This window comes from Hirundo rustica, chromosome 2 (assembly GCF_015227805.2).
Source record: "Hirundo rustica isolate bHirRus1 chromosome 2, bHirRus1.pri.v3, whole genome shotgun sequence".
NCBI lineage: Eukaryota > Metazoa > Chordata > Aves > Passeriformes > Hirundinidae > Hirundo > Hirundo rustica.
Window position 1 is genome coordinate 50,575,857 of NC_053451.1, and position 15,945 is coordinate 50,591,801.

Sequence of the window (15,945 nt, forward strand, 5' to 3'; positions counted from 1 at the left end):
CTTTAGGTAACTTTAGAACCTCCTATTTAATTATTTTCATTCTCAGTCAGATGATCATTACATCATATTACTGCAGTCCTTTCTTCCATTCTTTGTAGCTATCTGGTGGCTACATAGCCTCCGGTTTCTCCAGCCTGTCATATTTTTCCTTGCCAATCCTCTTTTAATTTTTGAAACTAATGAAGTATTTTGGGTAGCAGATGTCCCCTTTTTCTGATTCTAGAGCAATGAAGCTTCATGACCCAACTAAAGTGCTAGGAATAAATAGTACTAGAGGACTGAAGGGAAAATTACACTGTACCTGCTTGGCATGTAGCCTGCAAACAACAACTCCTTTGGTATCCTTTGCATGTTGAAGAACCCTTTTCAAGGTTGTCAGACATCTCCAGGGAAATGAGTGGGTACATGAAGAAGTAGTGTAAAACTCATGTGTCTCTGAAGAGGTTCCCAGTTAAACTGAGATATCTTCTTTTTGACATGTCCTTAAAATTTCTGTTATAAAAATGCTTTGCAAACCTCCCCATTGTCTGTAGTCTGTTTCCATAATTACAGTCTTTCAGAAAAGTCAAAATGTCAATTTTTTTTTTTTTAGTCCTGGTTTTCAGATATTGTCTGATATTGAATCTCAATAAGGTGTAGGAGGGAAGAGGGTGTACAAAGAAAAAACTTCTGTGATGCAGGTAGGGAAATTAAATCCACATTTAAATTAGGGGGAAAACAGCTAAATTATATAAAAATATAATAGTTATATATTTATTAGATAAAAATAGCTTGTTGATAACAGGCATGCCATTGCTAAAAATTCATGTAATATTTAATGGCATCTAGTACAAAAAAAAAGAAAATCCAACTGACTTCTGTTTTTACAGTGGAAAACAGATGTTTCATGGTGCCATTATAATTAATTACTATAAATAGTCTTATGTCTTGAAAGCCTATCTGATAGACTTTTTTACTACAATACCCTTAGTGTTCTTATAAACAGTGGGTGGAGAGCTTGAGATTTGCTTGCTTTTTTCTGAAGAGTACACAGTTCTCCTCTTTCCACTCCGGAACTAAGAAGAAAACTTGAGTTGTATTAGCCATTCCTTTCATTCCTCCTAGTGAAACAAATATACATTCCCTTGTTGCAAACTTGAATTACTTTGTGTAAAGCAGTGGTTTCACTTCAAAAAGTGTCACCAAAGACAACTAGAAAATCTTTATTAAAAAGTCGTATTTGTCTGGATTGGAAATAATAATGAGACAGGCTGTTTCTAAACTTTGATCTATGTTTATCAGTGTAAGTTGAAATAGCTGATGGAAAAATAATTTAAGCTGCATTTATTTTTACTGTACAAAGTTTAAGATTGTCTATGCCATGCATTGTCTGAAAAGTAAGAACTTAAAAGAATTTCCAGTTCAACTTCAATATTTATGAAAAAGGATAATGGAAAATACTGTAGAAACAGTTTCAGAATATTATAGTTGTTTGAGCTCTGGCTCTTTTAGATATTTCTGTTTTCGTAATATACTTCACGAAGCACAGTTGTTTAAAGTATTATGGAGTACATTTTTTTCCTGATTTAAATTGAATATTTTCTTTAGATATTAGTTTCTCTTTGGTTAAATGGCTTTAGTTTCTGCTACAGGTAATGGTTACCACTAGTATTTTATAAATACTTTCTCTGTTGTTTTTCATTCAGATGGTATTTAACATAGTGGTTTACTCATTCCAAGTTGTTTATCACATATTTCTGTCTATCTATTACTATCACCTTATCTTTCATCTTCCTGCTTCTTTTAAAAAACTAAGTAAAATATAATACGGATTTCTTTTTGTCCAAATGGAACATCACTTAAATATATTGTGTTGAAAAATGTGATTCTGAAAGGTTAATAAATGATATCATTTACAAATATGAACTTTTATATAAGGGTAGAGTACTAAATCTGTTATAGGAACTGAGATTTCCTTAAGAAGCAGCAGTGATTAAAGGAATTAGTTTACATTTAAAAATGCTATATTTTGTTTCTTCCAGATGGTCCTCGGCCCTCCCAGAAAGAAATCATATCATTAAGGGCGTTTATGCTTCTGTTCTTGAAACAGCTTATATTGAAGGTAAAATGGTCTATTCCAGAGTGAAAACATTGACATCTGTTATACACTTGTAACGGTATCTTTCATAGTAGAAAATTGGTAATATCTGTCCAGTATTGTGCCTTTTTCTGGTTAATTTAATGTTCATGCACATCATTCTAATCAACAGAGAGGGAGTAAATCCATACAAAATTTTTTATTAACCTTACCAAACTCTGCCATGTATACTTTATTAAATGTTTACTATATTTATATGTAATATATGAAATGTGTTTTTATTTAAAATAATTGTCATATTTTAAAAAAATTAATAAAGCAGTAAAATTAAAAAGATAATTGCAATTGTCAAAAAGTATAATTGCTTTATACTTTTTGCTGCTTCTACCACTGGTAGAAATGGTATAGGACTCTTTCTGTTACAGCTGAATGCTACTCTTAGAGACATAATCTGCCATTTGAGACTATACTGAAAACCAGTATTTTCTGTTCTGTCTCACAAACTGGAGGAGTAACAGTAATAGTTCATAGTATCTGAGGGCCCACTCTAAAATGATATGACCTCATACTGTTCTGACCTGTCAAGGTGATAAAGAAAAACAGTAGAATGATAGAGAGAATTTAGTCTTTTAGGTTCAAATAAAAAAGCTGTAGGATGATTTGACTAGGTCCAAGGTTTGCTTATCCAAACCTGAGGATTATATTTTCTCTGAATAATGGTCTTTTTTTTTTTTTTTTTTTTTTTTTTTTTTTTTTTTTTTTTTTTTTTCCTTAGGATCGAGGAGTGAAAGAAGATGAACTGCAGAGCATATTAAATTACTTATTAACAATGCATGAGGTACGTTTCTGTAATTACCTACCTTTTATTGTAACTAATTGTATCAGCTCTGTGGGAAGCTTGTTGTTGAGGTTAGTTTTTAGAATAACATTGGTGCTTGTCATACAGGATGAAAATATTCATGATGTGCTGCAGCTGCTAGTGGCACTAATGTCCGAACATCCAGCATCCATGATTCCTGCCTTTGACCAGAGAAATGGGATACGGTAAGACAGTGAAGTGAGAAAATACCTTAAAAGTAGTTCCAGTATCATCACTCTCCAGTTTGCTTCCTTTTCATATAAATATCACACTTGCTGATCTTTTAACTTCAAATTCAGTTACTTAGGTTTTATTTTTTGACAAAATGAGTGATTTTAATATGTTGCAGGAAAAAAAAAGAATTTCCATTTAAGATTATCATTATGATATTTCAAAGTAACTGCACTGCTTTACTTGCTTCTCAATCTCAAATTGAATGTGTAATTAAGATGCATCAAATAGCCATGTATCTATCTCAGAATAATTTTAAATATTCTTTCTTTGTATGTTTAACTTTCTCTGGGGAGAAGAAGAGGAAAACAAGAAATCATGCCCTAGCCTCTGAGATTCTGTCTGAAAAAAGTGGAGTTGATGTGTTTATCTGTTTGGCTGTAAAATTAACAATTGATAATTCCCAAAGAAGTGTTATTTGGGGAGGGGGGTATTATGCCTAATTTGATAATATAATTTTTTCAGGGACTAATAATTTTCATGTTAATAATTTAATATTTAATATGAAATTTTATTTTGTACTGTTCTGAAAATACTTTTGAAATTGCAAGGGGCTTGCAAAAGGGAAAAAAACATACAGTATCTACTACTTGATAGATTCAAGCTCCATTTTACCTAAATGCTAAGATCTTTGTACAAAGACATGTACTTAAAACTGTTGGAATGACAATGCTCATTGAAGGGAAAGCTCATGGTTAGGACTTTGCTTTCTGTCTATAGTTTGTATTCAACCAGAATTCTATTCCTGTAATTTTTTGAAGAAGGACAAGTCTGATCTGGAAGACTGGAGACATTGTTATGTAACATTTTTGGTACTGATATTAAAAGTGTTTGGTGGTGCAGTCTCCATGTTTGAAAGTCTGTGTTGTGGAAGTGAGGAGAATGCACAGAATGACAACTTTTAAGTGTTTAAAAAACAAAACAAAGCACCCCCAAAGCCATACATAAAATTAGGGGTTTATTTGCCTAAGATGTCAGAGGACAAAATCCCCAGATGTCATTTGGTAATAGCAGAAGTCATTTTAAAAGAGGAAGATGTTGTCTGAAAATGCAGTCTTTAGTGGAGAAAGACTAGAAAGAATGGTTAAAATCTGAAGCCAAGCTAATTCTAATGGGAAACTAAAATATGAATTAAAAAATTTGTTGCAGAACAGTGCAGGGTAAGGGTAATGTTTTCTGTCTCTTGGTGACTTCAGATCAAGGATGATTTCCTTTCTGAAAGACTGCATAATTTGTGCATAAACCTATCATATTAATTAAATATTTAATAAATAGACTAGGCACTTTTTTTTTTTTTTTTTTTTTTTTTTTTTTTTTTTTTTTTTTTTTTGTATCCAGGATTTAAAAACAGAGGGTGTAATGAAAGAAGATTTTCACTAGTATCCAAGCACTCCATGATATGACCTTATGTGTTCCAGTCTGCTTCTCTTGTCCTAAGCTACAACTGCTCAGGCTTTTATTTGGTTGTTCCAAGACAGAAATATAGGATGTTATTTTCTGTTATAAAACATTGAACTGATCCAAACTACACCATGTTGTCCACCTTAAGAATTCATAATCAAACTCTTACACTGCACTTGATTCTTTCAGTATATCCTATTTTGTGTAAATTGTTGTTTTTATTTATTTATTTCTTAATAAACAACCTTTCTCAGTGGAATGCAAGCTATATGTGTGATGTTTAGTAATTTAATCTATATATGTGATGTTTGAGCTTGAATTTTTTTTTTCTGTTTTAGAGTAATTTATAAGTTATTGGCTTCGAAAAGTGAAAGTATATGGGTTCAAGCTTTGAAGGTCCTTGGATATTTTCTTAAACATTTGGGTCATAAGTAAGTGTCATTTTAAAATTTTTGTAGTGGTGTATTTAAGTTCACAGTTCTTCTTGTCTTTTTATCATGACTACTGTATATTCTTTGTCAGTCTTTAGAAATTACTTCAAATTATTAGTTTTTCTGATTAATAATCTGTCCACTGTTAGCTTTATAAATCAGATAAAATTATTTCTTTTCCAGTTAACTTACTATTACTATGATGTTTGAAACAATACATTAGTTGTCTTTCAGACATACAGTATGTTGAAACAGAAGTCTTAAAACAAGGGAAAAACATTTTCCAGAAATACATCTAATAACTATATATTTCATGTTCAGCTAAAGTTAACAAGAAACATATGAGTGTGATCTAAAATTTGCTTCTGGAATTATCAGTGTCATTGCAATAAAATTTTCAGGGCAGCACTTCTAAAAATAGTTGTAGAAGAATGGGAAAAATGAAGTAGAATATTTTATTGACATGGGAATGTTTCAGAAAGAAAAGTAGATACATCAAGCAAGCGGTGTTTAAAAAAGGTGGTAAGGATATATCTCTGTGCAAGAAATACTCATGTAGAAAACGTGGCAGCAACATATATTCCTATTTAAAAAGATCCAATGTTAAAAAATGGATTTATTTAGTCTGATCTTCCATATTATAGTGTCAAGAAAGCACTAACAATCATGCAGTGCTGCGTAGCCTGCCATTGCTAATTTTTCCCCTCTTACACATGGTAAGATCCCTGCTGGGGTTAGCCCAAAATGGCATTTTAGTAGGAGGGTGTGTATTATAAAAATTAACCACATTCTTCACGAAAGGCTTCTTCATGTAAGCCTTGTTTGAAAGGAAAGGAGGTAGGAGTCCAGCTAGAGTGTGGTATTGCTAGAAATGCTTTTCTCAGTAAGATCAATAAAGTATGACTGTGTAATTGAGAGACAGTTAGCTGAGAATATGCTTCTAAATGGGATTTTTCCTTTGGGATCCAGCAAGTTGAATACTGTTCTGAGAATTAATAAAGCAAATTGATAGTCCACTCAAGAATCTCCAAGGACTTTTCAAACATTACTTAGTAAAGTCATTCACACTGATAGAAGTTGGATTAAGTATGATATACCAGGTGAAGACTTGTCAGAAGGCTGGTTGTATCCAAATAAATACGTTTATTAAAATATTTATCACTTATCCAGAAAATTAAGTAGCAACCTGTGTCCTGGGTGCATCAGGCACAGCATCACCAGCCAGGCAAGGTAGGGTATTGTCCCACTCTGCTCTGCACTGGGGTGGCCTCGCCTCTAGTCCTGTGTGTAGTTTTGGGTGCCACAATGTAAGAACAACCTTAAACTGTTGGAGAGTGTCCAAAGGAAGGCAACAAGGATGGTTAAGGCCCTTGAAGGGAAGCCTTGAAGTGGCTGAGGTCACTTGGTCTGTTCAGCCTGGAGGAAAAATCATCACAGTTACAACTTCCTCGTGAGGGGAAGAGGAGGGGCAGGCACTGATCTCTTCTCTGTGGTGACCGGTGACAGGACCCGAGGGAATGATTTTATTTATCCCTGAATTTATGTCAGGGAGGTTTAGGTTGGATATTAGACAAAGGTTCTTCACCCAGAGGCTGGTTGGGCACTGGAACAGGCTCCCCAGGGAAGCTGTCACAGCACCGAGCCTGGCAGAGTTCAAGAAGTGTTTGGACAGTGCTCTTGGGTGGATGGTGTGACTCTTGGGGATGGTGCTGTGCAGGGACAGGAGTTGGACTCAGTGATGCTTGTGGGTCCCTCTTAACTCAGCATATTCTAAGATTCTGTAGTTACAAAAAAATAAAATAGATTTTTTCAGAAGCTGGAATTTTAATTTAACATCTATTTGGAATTATGGATATATCAGTATAGTTTCTATTGTTGAGTGAACATATGTACGTAGGAAAAATTAACTTTATTTTTTGTGTAATTGGAGGGATTGAATCCCCTTGAATACTCTATATAACTTTCAAAGCTTTTTTAATTTTTAGACCTCTGAACATCTGCAAATGTGCATATTTTATGTAGATTTTAGCAAGTAAAGACGCCTTTCCATTTCATGTTTTACAGCTTGTGCCTTTTTGTTCACATACATATGTGTGCATACACATGACTTTATAAAATGAAAGTCAACCACAAAAATTATTAGGTACTTATATTCCTGTTTCACAGTACAGGAAACAGGCCTTGCGTTGTAATACACTGCAGCAGAATCGCATAAAGAGATGTTACATGATTTATGAAATCTAAACCAATATAGTATCACTAACGAATGTGTAGGTACTAAACCTATTACTGTTGCTGTAGTTCCTATTTATATATGCATCACAGCTTAAGCTATGGAGTAGAAGTAACTGATTCTCAGAAATTACCAGTAACGCGTTAGATGAGAACCTCAATAACTTAACTGATTTTTCTTTGTGATCTGTGATGATAGACTACTTTGTCTAAAATTAGTAGTTGACAAAATCCTGGTTTTTTTCCTTCTCTGCTGTGTTTGATTCTTTCTATGCCACCACTTGAAATAATAGTTTGTTGTTTACTTTTGGGTTTTACTCACACATTTAAACCTCCTAATGGATTTCTGCTTCAAATACCTGTAGGCTTTCTCGTAATTAACTTATGAACTCCCTTCTGTGCATAGAAAAGTACACACAGCTGTAAGTTGTTGCCACTCTCTTTTGTGGTACTTACTTTGAAAATTATAAAATAATCTATTAATTTCAGAAGTTCTAGAATGAACCTATATAATTTATGTGTTATTTTCACTGATAATGAAAACGGTTTTTTATTTTTTGAATACATAGAACTTTTAGAAACATTACTGTATCCTATTTAGAATTTTCCTGCTGCTTTAATATAGATTATTATTTATTTTGAAAAATTATTTTTATTTTATATCCATTATAGTAGAAGGTAAATTTAATGATGCAAAGTATGAGAAGTACTCTATCTATGATGTTACACCCCATTTTAAAAGGGTGGGGTATAAGGACATGGGTGATTCATTGATGTGAGCTGCTTCCTTCTCCACTTTTTAAAGATTTGAGTAGTTTTGGATCCCAGATGTGAAATACACTTCAATCATGTAGGATCTAAACTTTTCAGGATTTTATTTCTTTTTAATTGCAACATGTGTTATTCCAGGATTGAATTATTTTGGCTTCATGAGAGAATGGTATATAAAGAAGAAAGGTGTTACTGAAAAATCCATATATATATTAGTATTAACACATACAGATTTCTTGAGCAATCTGAGGGAGGCTGGCCCAGATCACCCACTGTGGTTGCTTCCAACCTTATCAATTCTGTGATTAGTGCTGGGAAATATGGAGCTGGAGTGTCCTGAGTTCTTATGATGTGACAAAAGGTGTGTTCTTCAGTGATAACATTTTAACCAGCTTGTGCACATCTTGAACTTTCTTACCCTGAGTAAGATAAGAATTGACTTTGAGAATGGTGTGATTTATTTTATATAAAAGCCCATCCTGAATGCAACATTGTTTTCTGAAAACTTTTGGATATTTGTACATTTGCATTCATTGTCAGAAATATCTTAAATATACATAAAATAAGCTTTGAAGCTTTTTAGTACATCATCAAAACATTTTGCTTTTGGGTTTTATCTTGCATTTACTTAAAATGCTCATTGTGTGACTAATGTTTTTGTTTTCGCTTACAGGAGAAAGGTTGAAATCATGCATACTCACAGTCTTTTCACACTTCTTGGAGAAAGGTTGATGCTGCACACAAATACAGTGACGGTTACAACATATAACACACTTTATGAGGTATAGATTGTTAAACATAAAGATTGTTGTATGTGCTGTAACAAGTATGAGTGAAAAAAATGTCTGCTCTATAATATCCTGATTCTCAAGAGCTTTGAGAAAATACTTAGAAATTTTCAGAAAGTACTTCTTGATTCACAATGTATTTTGCCATTTTTATTAACAATGTCATAATTTTTACATAGGCTCTATAAAACTTTCCACTTCTGATGGAAGAGATCTTGTTACTTAGGATGCTCATCACTTTTCACAAAAAAATCCCCCAAAACAGACCACAACAGATACTGCAGACCTCCAACTGTTCATAATTCTCCATTGTTTGGAGAGTTTATCTCCATTGAAATGGAAAATGCTGAAGTCAGAGATGACTCTTTTCTTTTCTTTTTCATCTCTCATCTTAAGTTTACAAAATTTTGAAGAGTCCTGTTTTTTTCTTTTTTAGCCATGCCAAACAATAACTAACACAGCCACTTTTATGTAGCAGATACTGCTTGGGGCAAGTAAGTATGACCCCACAAAGCATTCAGCTCTTCTACCAGGTTCTTGTAGAAGCTTCATTTTTGATGATGAGCAATTTTGTAAAAGCAAAATACTGAGAACATCAAGTTGGTTGAAACCCATGTATTTGTGCCTGCACATATAAAGCTCATGTCCAGTCTTCAGTTACTAAAACGATGACTTAGAAAACAATCTCTTGCAATTTCTGAAAATCTTATGCACTAAAAAGATTTTTAGTAATTTTTTTAGTCACAAATAGATTTAATAACTAGATGCTCTGGGTATGTTCCAGAAAAGAAAAAAGAGACTAGAAGAGTGCTTGGTTTTAAGGCTTCTAAGTCTGAGTAATGTAGAAAATTATTCTCCTATGATTGTAAAAACCTAATCATTTGCCAGTGACTTAGATACAAGGTTTTTTTTATTGCACGTTACCTTTTATAGTTTGGCCACTTGAGCCTCAGAGCCTAGTTCCTGCATTCAGTTTTCTGAGAGCTTCGGTGATTGGTATTCTCAGAAAATGCATAACTCATTGACAAAAATCAAAGTCCTTGTGGAGTTCAGCATCCAGAGGCATTTACATTTGAGAAAATAGCCAGAGGAAAGGAGAAAAAAGGGGTTAAGTGCTGTAATTACAGAAGATTTGCTAAGAAACTGATGCTAAGGAGCAGATATTTTCCATATTCTCTCACATAAATTTGGGGCATATTTGCATTATATTTTAAATATCAATATGTAAAGACCTATCCTAAGATACTTTGTGTGTTTATGACTGACATTAGTTTGGTTATTTTTCTAATGAGAGATCTAATGTTCTTCTTTGAAATAAGTATTGCTAGTGAAATTACTCTATTTTGAAATGTGTTTACTTGAATGTATTTACTAAGAATTCTGCGTTGATATAAATGAATTTTTTAGCTTGTTCTTAAAAATAAAGTTGCTTACACACATCCAGTGACAGGTATCCCAGTGTGAAAGGTTTGCAGTGTTGCCTCAATTCAGATTAATTAGGTTGTCAAGTAAAATTCAAGCAGTAGGAGAATGCTCTGTCTTCCGCATTACGTGAAGCCCCAGGAATATTCCTATGGAATGCCATCTCTGACTCTTACTCTTTATTAGCTGGAGGAAGCCAAACTCAGTTTTAAGAATTATCCGGTTTGGTTTTGATGAAATGTATGAGATTAATTGTTGATGTATGTTGCTTGTGAAAGATATTTTGGTCTGTGAATGTATAACAATATGAGAAATATGAACGGAATATCTTTAAAATACCATTATTTAGGCAATTAACTCAAAGTTTAGCTCATCAGCTACAGTACAACCATGAAAATCCTTGTCCCTGCATAGAGGAAATGCTTTATTCCGTTCTTCAAGATTTAAAATATTCTACCTAATTTTTTATAAGACGTTGCATGTGGCCATGGTAAATGTTCTTAACAAATTTTAAAATGAACAAAGATATACTGTAGTGTTTGATTAAAATGGTAAAAGGAAGTTAATATTCTGGTTTAGATTTTGACAGAACAAGTATGCACCCAAGTTGTTCATAAACCGCATCCAGAGCCAGATTCGACGGTGAAAATTCAGAATCCAAGTAAGGACAATGTATTATGTTTGTTTGATAAATGTGTCACCTAGAGGCTGTGGGGTGTTTTTGAAATGGTGGTTCAGAAAATGAGAACAATTCATTCATGTTTTCTTAGATACATATGGGTTTCAGTTACCTCCTATATTAATGGCTGTTGACAACTATTTCTTTTTTTAAACATTGGTAAAATGCTTTACATAACTAATTTATTCTTTCAAAGTGATTCTTAAGGTGGTGGCAACGCTGTTAAAAAACTCCACGCCAAGTGCAGAGCTGATGGAAGTTCGACGTTTGTTCTTATCTGATATGATAAAACTCTTTAGTAATAGCCGTGAAAACAGAAGGTATGTCAATACAAATAGTATTTTCTCCTCACTGATTTCTGGGTAATAGCAGTTTGTCATACTCTCTGTAGGGTTTTATAGTCTGTAATAAATTAAAAATATATAAAATAAATGTAATACATTTTTGGTAACATTTCTTACTTCAGTAACAAATACTGGATTTTCCTCCATAGTATACTATATTTTTTTCATAAAGTTTATTCCTAACATTGGATTGATGTTAAGAGATGATGTTAAGAGATGATGTTCCTCCCATCTTAACCATCGTAATGTTAAAATACAGAAGCTTTGCTTGGATATATTTTGAACTAATTATTTCACTTTAGATGTTTACTTCAGTGTTCAGTGTGGCAGGACTGGATGTTTTCTCTGGGATACATTAATCCTAAGAACTCGGAAGAGCAGAAGATCACAGAGATGGTTTACAACATTTTCCGTATTCTCTTGTACCATGCAATAAAATATGAATGGGGAGGCTGGAGAGTGTGGGTGGATACTCTTTCTATAGCCCATTCCAAGGTAAGAAACAGCCCATAGATGTTTTTTAAATACTGTTAACCCCCAAAGGTGTTAGTGATATAAGCTGTAAAGTGATTTAGTGCCATCTGGTGGCTCTCGCTGTTCATGTCAAGGTGGCTTTTTTTCCTTGTCAAATACTTTGTAAACTGTACTTAATAGGTTCCTTAAAATCTTGCTAGATTTTGGCCAGTTCATCTGGCATATATTCATCCCTGTAATCTGTTGTTTTTTTCTTAAGGTCACATATGAAGCTCACAAGGAATATCTAGCAAAAATGTATGAAGAATATCAAAGGCAAGAGGAAGAAAACATAAAAAAGGGGAAGAAGGGGAATGTGAGCACCATCTCAGGTCTTTCCTCTCAGACAACAGGAGCAAAAGGTGGAATGGAAATTCGAGAGATAGAAGATCTTTCACAAAGTCAAAGCCCAGAAAGTGAGACAGATTACCCTGTCAATACAGATACGAGGGACTTGCTCATGGCTACAAAGGTGTCAGATGATGTGCTTGGAACTGCTGAGAGACCTGGAGGAGGAGGAGTGCATGTGGAAGTTCATGACCTTTTAGTTGATATAAAAGCGGAAAAAGTAGAAGCTACTGAAGTAAAACTTGACGATATGGATTTGTCACCAGAGACACTGGGAACTGGAGAAAATGGTGCGCTGGTAGAAGTGGAATCTCTTCTAGATAATGTATATAGTGCAGCTGTTGAGAAGCTCCAAAACAATGTTCATGGAAGTGTGGGTATTATTAAGAAGAATGAAGAAAAAGATAATGGTCCATTAATAACTCTGGCTGATGAGAAAGATGAGCCTTCTACTAACAATACCTCATTCCTCTTTGATAAAATACCTAGTCAGGAGGAGAAACTCCTTCCTGAACTTTCAAGTAATCACATTGCCATTCCAAATGTGCAAGAGACACAGATGCATCTTGGTGTAAATGATGATTTGGGATTGCTTGCCCATATGACAGGTAGTGTAGATATTACTTGTGCTTCAAGTATAATAGAGGACAAAGAGTTCAAGATTCACACCACTTCAGATGGAATGAATAGCATTTCTGAGAGGGAGTTGTCTTCATCATCTAAAGGATTAGAATATGCTGAAATGACTGCCACAACTCTTGAGACAGAGTCTTCTGGTAGCAAAACTGTACCTAATGTTGATGCGGGAAGTATAATATCAGATACAGAAAGATCTGATGATGGTAAGGAGGCAGGGAAGGAGATACGGAAGATCCAGACAACTACCACAACCCAGGTAAATTTCAAATAGCCATGTATATGTCTGATGTAATAACTGCTCATTGCTGACGGGGAGATTAATAGTATGAGATCTGAGAGATATTTGAAGTTTATTGCTTTAATTATATGAAAAATGTACATCTTCCAGGCCCATTTTCTTTAAAAATGCCATAATGTGAAATCTTGCATGACTGTATAGAAAACATATATTGCATATACTACTTAAAGAAGTTGTTGGGTTTGTTTTTTTTTTTTCCCACTAAAATCAACAATAAACTACAATGAATTAGTCGTTTAAATATGTGGGCATTAATCTCTTTTTAAAATAATGTTCTTAAAAAGAATTATCAACTGAACAACCAGCAGAAATTTATCTTCTAATCTCATCTTTGTGTGCTATGAACTCGAAGCTGTCCATGGTTAATTTTTTTCTTAAAATAAAGTTAACTGTAATTTTTTTCAAAAAGTAGTTATTAAATAAAATATAAATGGAGAATTATTGTTTTCTTGAATAATGAGAAATTTTAGCATGTTTACAGTGGAGCTGGCAGTTGGAGTTTTGATTGCCGTAGGTGTGGTAATTGCCTCCTTAGGTTTGATCTCCTTGAGACCACTGAAAATTACTTAATGACCAGCCACCTAAGTGGGGATACTTACATATTTCATGCTTGTTTATGCAGTGGCAATGCACATCAAAGCCCATTCCTGCAGATACAGTATTATTGGTTAGATAAAAGCTCCTCTGTTATGTTACGGTTGTGATACTGTTGTCGCTGCTGGCAACAATGAGGGTTACCTGCAGTTGTACCTGAAGGAGAATGTATTTGACTGGAGTTGCAAAGCTCAAATTCTCTAAAAACATCTCCCTGCCGTATCAGAAAGAAGTAACTGTCTTTTATTCAAATAGACTGAAAGAAGCAAATTTTGTGTCAGAGATGGGAACTGCCACTTACTTCTAAAACAGTTAATACCTTTATTAATAATAGATAAAATATTGAAGAATATCACATTCACTCTTTACTATGTTTCTAAATAGAAAAAGGAAAAAAAAACCAGAAAATAAAACTGAAAGCACTATGCAGAAGATTCATGTGAAAAATTAAAATCTTAGCTAAGTCTAGGGAAAAAAGGAACAAATCATTTAAAGATAACTCTAAAAAAAAACATAGGAAATGCAATCAACTGTAATAATTTTAGTCCCAAGAGGTCAAATTATATAAAGGAAACCTTTTCTGCTCTCAAAATACTGGCTGCTGGAGATCAAGATCTGACTAAATAAGCAAGAAGCTTTTCAGTTCAATTCCAGTGCTATGTCCATGTTTGCATTGCTAACATAATTGTTTTGCAAAGTTCTCTTTTGTATTTAAATTGGCAAAATGGGATTTGGGAGACTAGATATAATTCTCTAATGATCCTGCTAAAAAGACAGATCAATAAATTGGGTTTGAAAAATGAGGAGCTGTCCAAAAATACACATTCCTTGAAGCCATCACTATGTAGTTTGTCCATGTTTTCAGTCAAATCTTCAAAGGAAATTGTGTTATTAGTGCAAAATATAATTGTTACGTATAAATAAAGTCTTGTCACTCTCCTTGAATGGACTACATTTGGTCTTTTCTGCTTCAAGTGAAGAACTGAGAGTAAAAGCCTGGTGAATAGCTGAAAAGGGGGACAGCCACAGCCCCTCAGCACTGATTGATTTGACTTGTAGCAGCTCATTTACTGAAGGATACTGCCTGCCTTGGAGCATCAATATCTCCTGTGGTTTGTGGCCACATTATTTTATTAAAAAACACACTGCATAAAATTAATATAATTTTTGACCCTCTTGTTGTTGTAGGCAATACAGGGTCGATCTATCACCCAGCAAGACCGGGATTTACGTGTTGACTTGGGATTTCGAGGAATGCCAATGACTGAAGAGCAGAGACGACAGTTTAGTCCAGGACCACGCACAACTATGTTTCGTATTCCAGAGTTTAAATGGTCTCCCATGCACCAGCGGCTCCTGACAGACTTGCTTTTTGCACTAGAAACAGATGTACATGTTTGGAGAAGGTGGGTTGTTGTTTTCTTCTTTAACTCCTGATTTGTGTTTCCATCAATAAAGAAATATTAGGCATGTTGGAGAGGAGATGTTATTGGGATGGTGGGGAGGAAAAGTGTTGGTGCTAGCTGCAGTGCCTCTCTGTATCATCTGCTATCTACTTCTCTTTTTCCCCCTTCCCAGCTTTCAGCAGCTCTGTTTCACAGGCAGTAATTTCTGTTTTCTTGAGGAATTGTCTAAACCCTGAATACCTAAACAAACTGAGCTGCGCTTCCAGCTTATGTTTAGCATTAGAATCTATAGTCCCTGTTCCAGACAGGATGACTTCTGCTAATGGCCATTTTCCATACTGATCAGTTAAAAGAGCTTCTCTACCTGCAAGATGTATAAATAAAACCCCTTTCCTATAACTTTTCTAAGGAAACACTCTGTTGCCGAATTTTCTTTTGCATGCCAGCTCCTGGTTGGGGTTAGTCTTGATGATCATATAATATTTTATGACAGCAATGTGATTTTCTGGTGTTTTTGTACATGTTAATAGAGGTACTCTTTAACTATAATATCAGAGGGAGAAATTACTCTGATTTCCACTACAAAATAGTTCATTTTCACAAAACTTGAGCATAGCTTTATCAAAGAAGCAATTTATATTACATTTAATTTCCAGTTGGATGAACTCTTCTGTGATACTCACTTGGAAATAGATGATTTTGATGTTTTGATTTTGGCCAAGTATACGGGAGGGGATTGTACTTTGTGTTCAGAAAATGCTTGAAGGTTAAAGTTCACGTTGTGTATTTTCAGTTGAAGCCTTTAATTTTTGTTTGCTGGCTGATAACAAGTGTTGCTTTGGGGGAAACACCATACTTATAGACAGACATTCCTCCATATTTTAACACGGGGTTTTATTTTTGGAGAGTGAC

The 15,945-nt window shown here is 34.2% G+C and overlaps 1 protein-coding gene across 11 annotated transcripts in view; it reads left to right on the forward strand.

The window, feature by feature from the left end:
* The window catches only part of NBEA (neurobeachin), a 460,498-nt gene that overhangs the window by 135,404 nt on the left and 309,149 nt on the right, over positions 1 to 15,945 (forward strand). For all 11 annotated transcript variants that reach the window (XM_058419545.1, XM_058419546.1, XM_058419548.1 and 8 more), the window contains 10 exons: positions 2,022 to 2,101; positions 2,853 to 2,915; positions 3,024 to 3,121; positions 4,907 to 4,999; positions 8,676 to 8,784; positions 10,792 to 10,873; positions 11,088 to 11,211; positions 11,538 to 11,730; positions 11,969 to 12,991; positions 14,816 to 15,033. In XM_058419545.1, the coding sequence (XP_058275528.1) occupies positions 2,022 to 2,101; positions 2,853 to 2,915; positions 3,024 to 3,121; positions 4,907 to 4,999; positions 8,676 to 8,784; positions 10,792 to 10,873; positions 11,088 to 11,211; positions 11,538 to 11,730; positions 11,969 to 12,991; positions 14,816 to 15,033 (2,083 nt within the window). The remainder of the gene's footprint in view (positions 1 to 2,021; positions 2,102 to 2,852; positions 2,916 to 3,023; positions 3,122 to 4,906; positions 5,000 to 8,675; positions 8,785 to 10,791; positions 10,874 to 11,087; positions 11,212 to 11,537; positions 11,731 to 11,968; positions 12,992 to 14,815; positions 15,034 to 15,945) is intronic.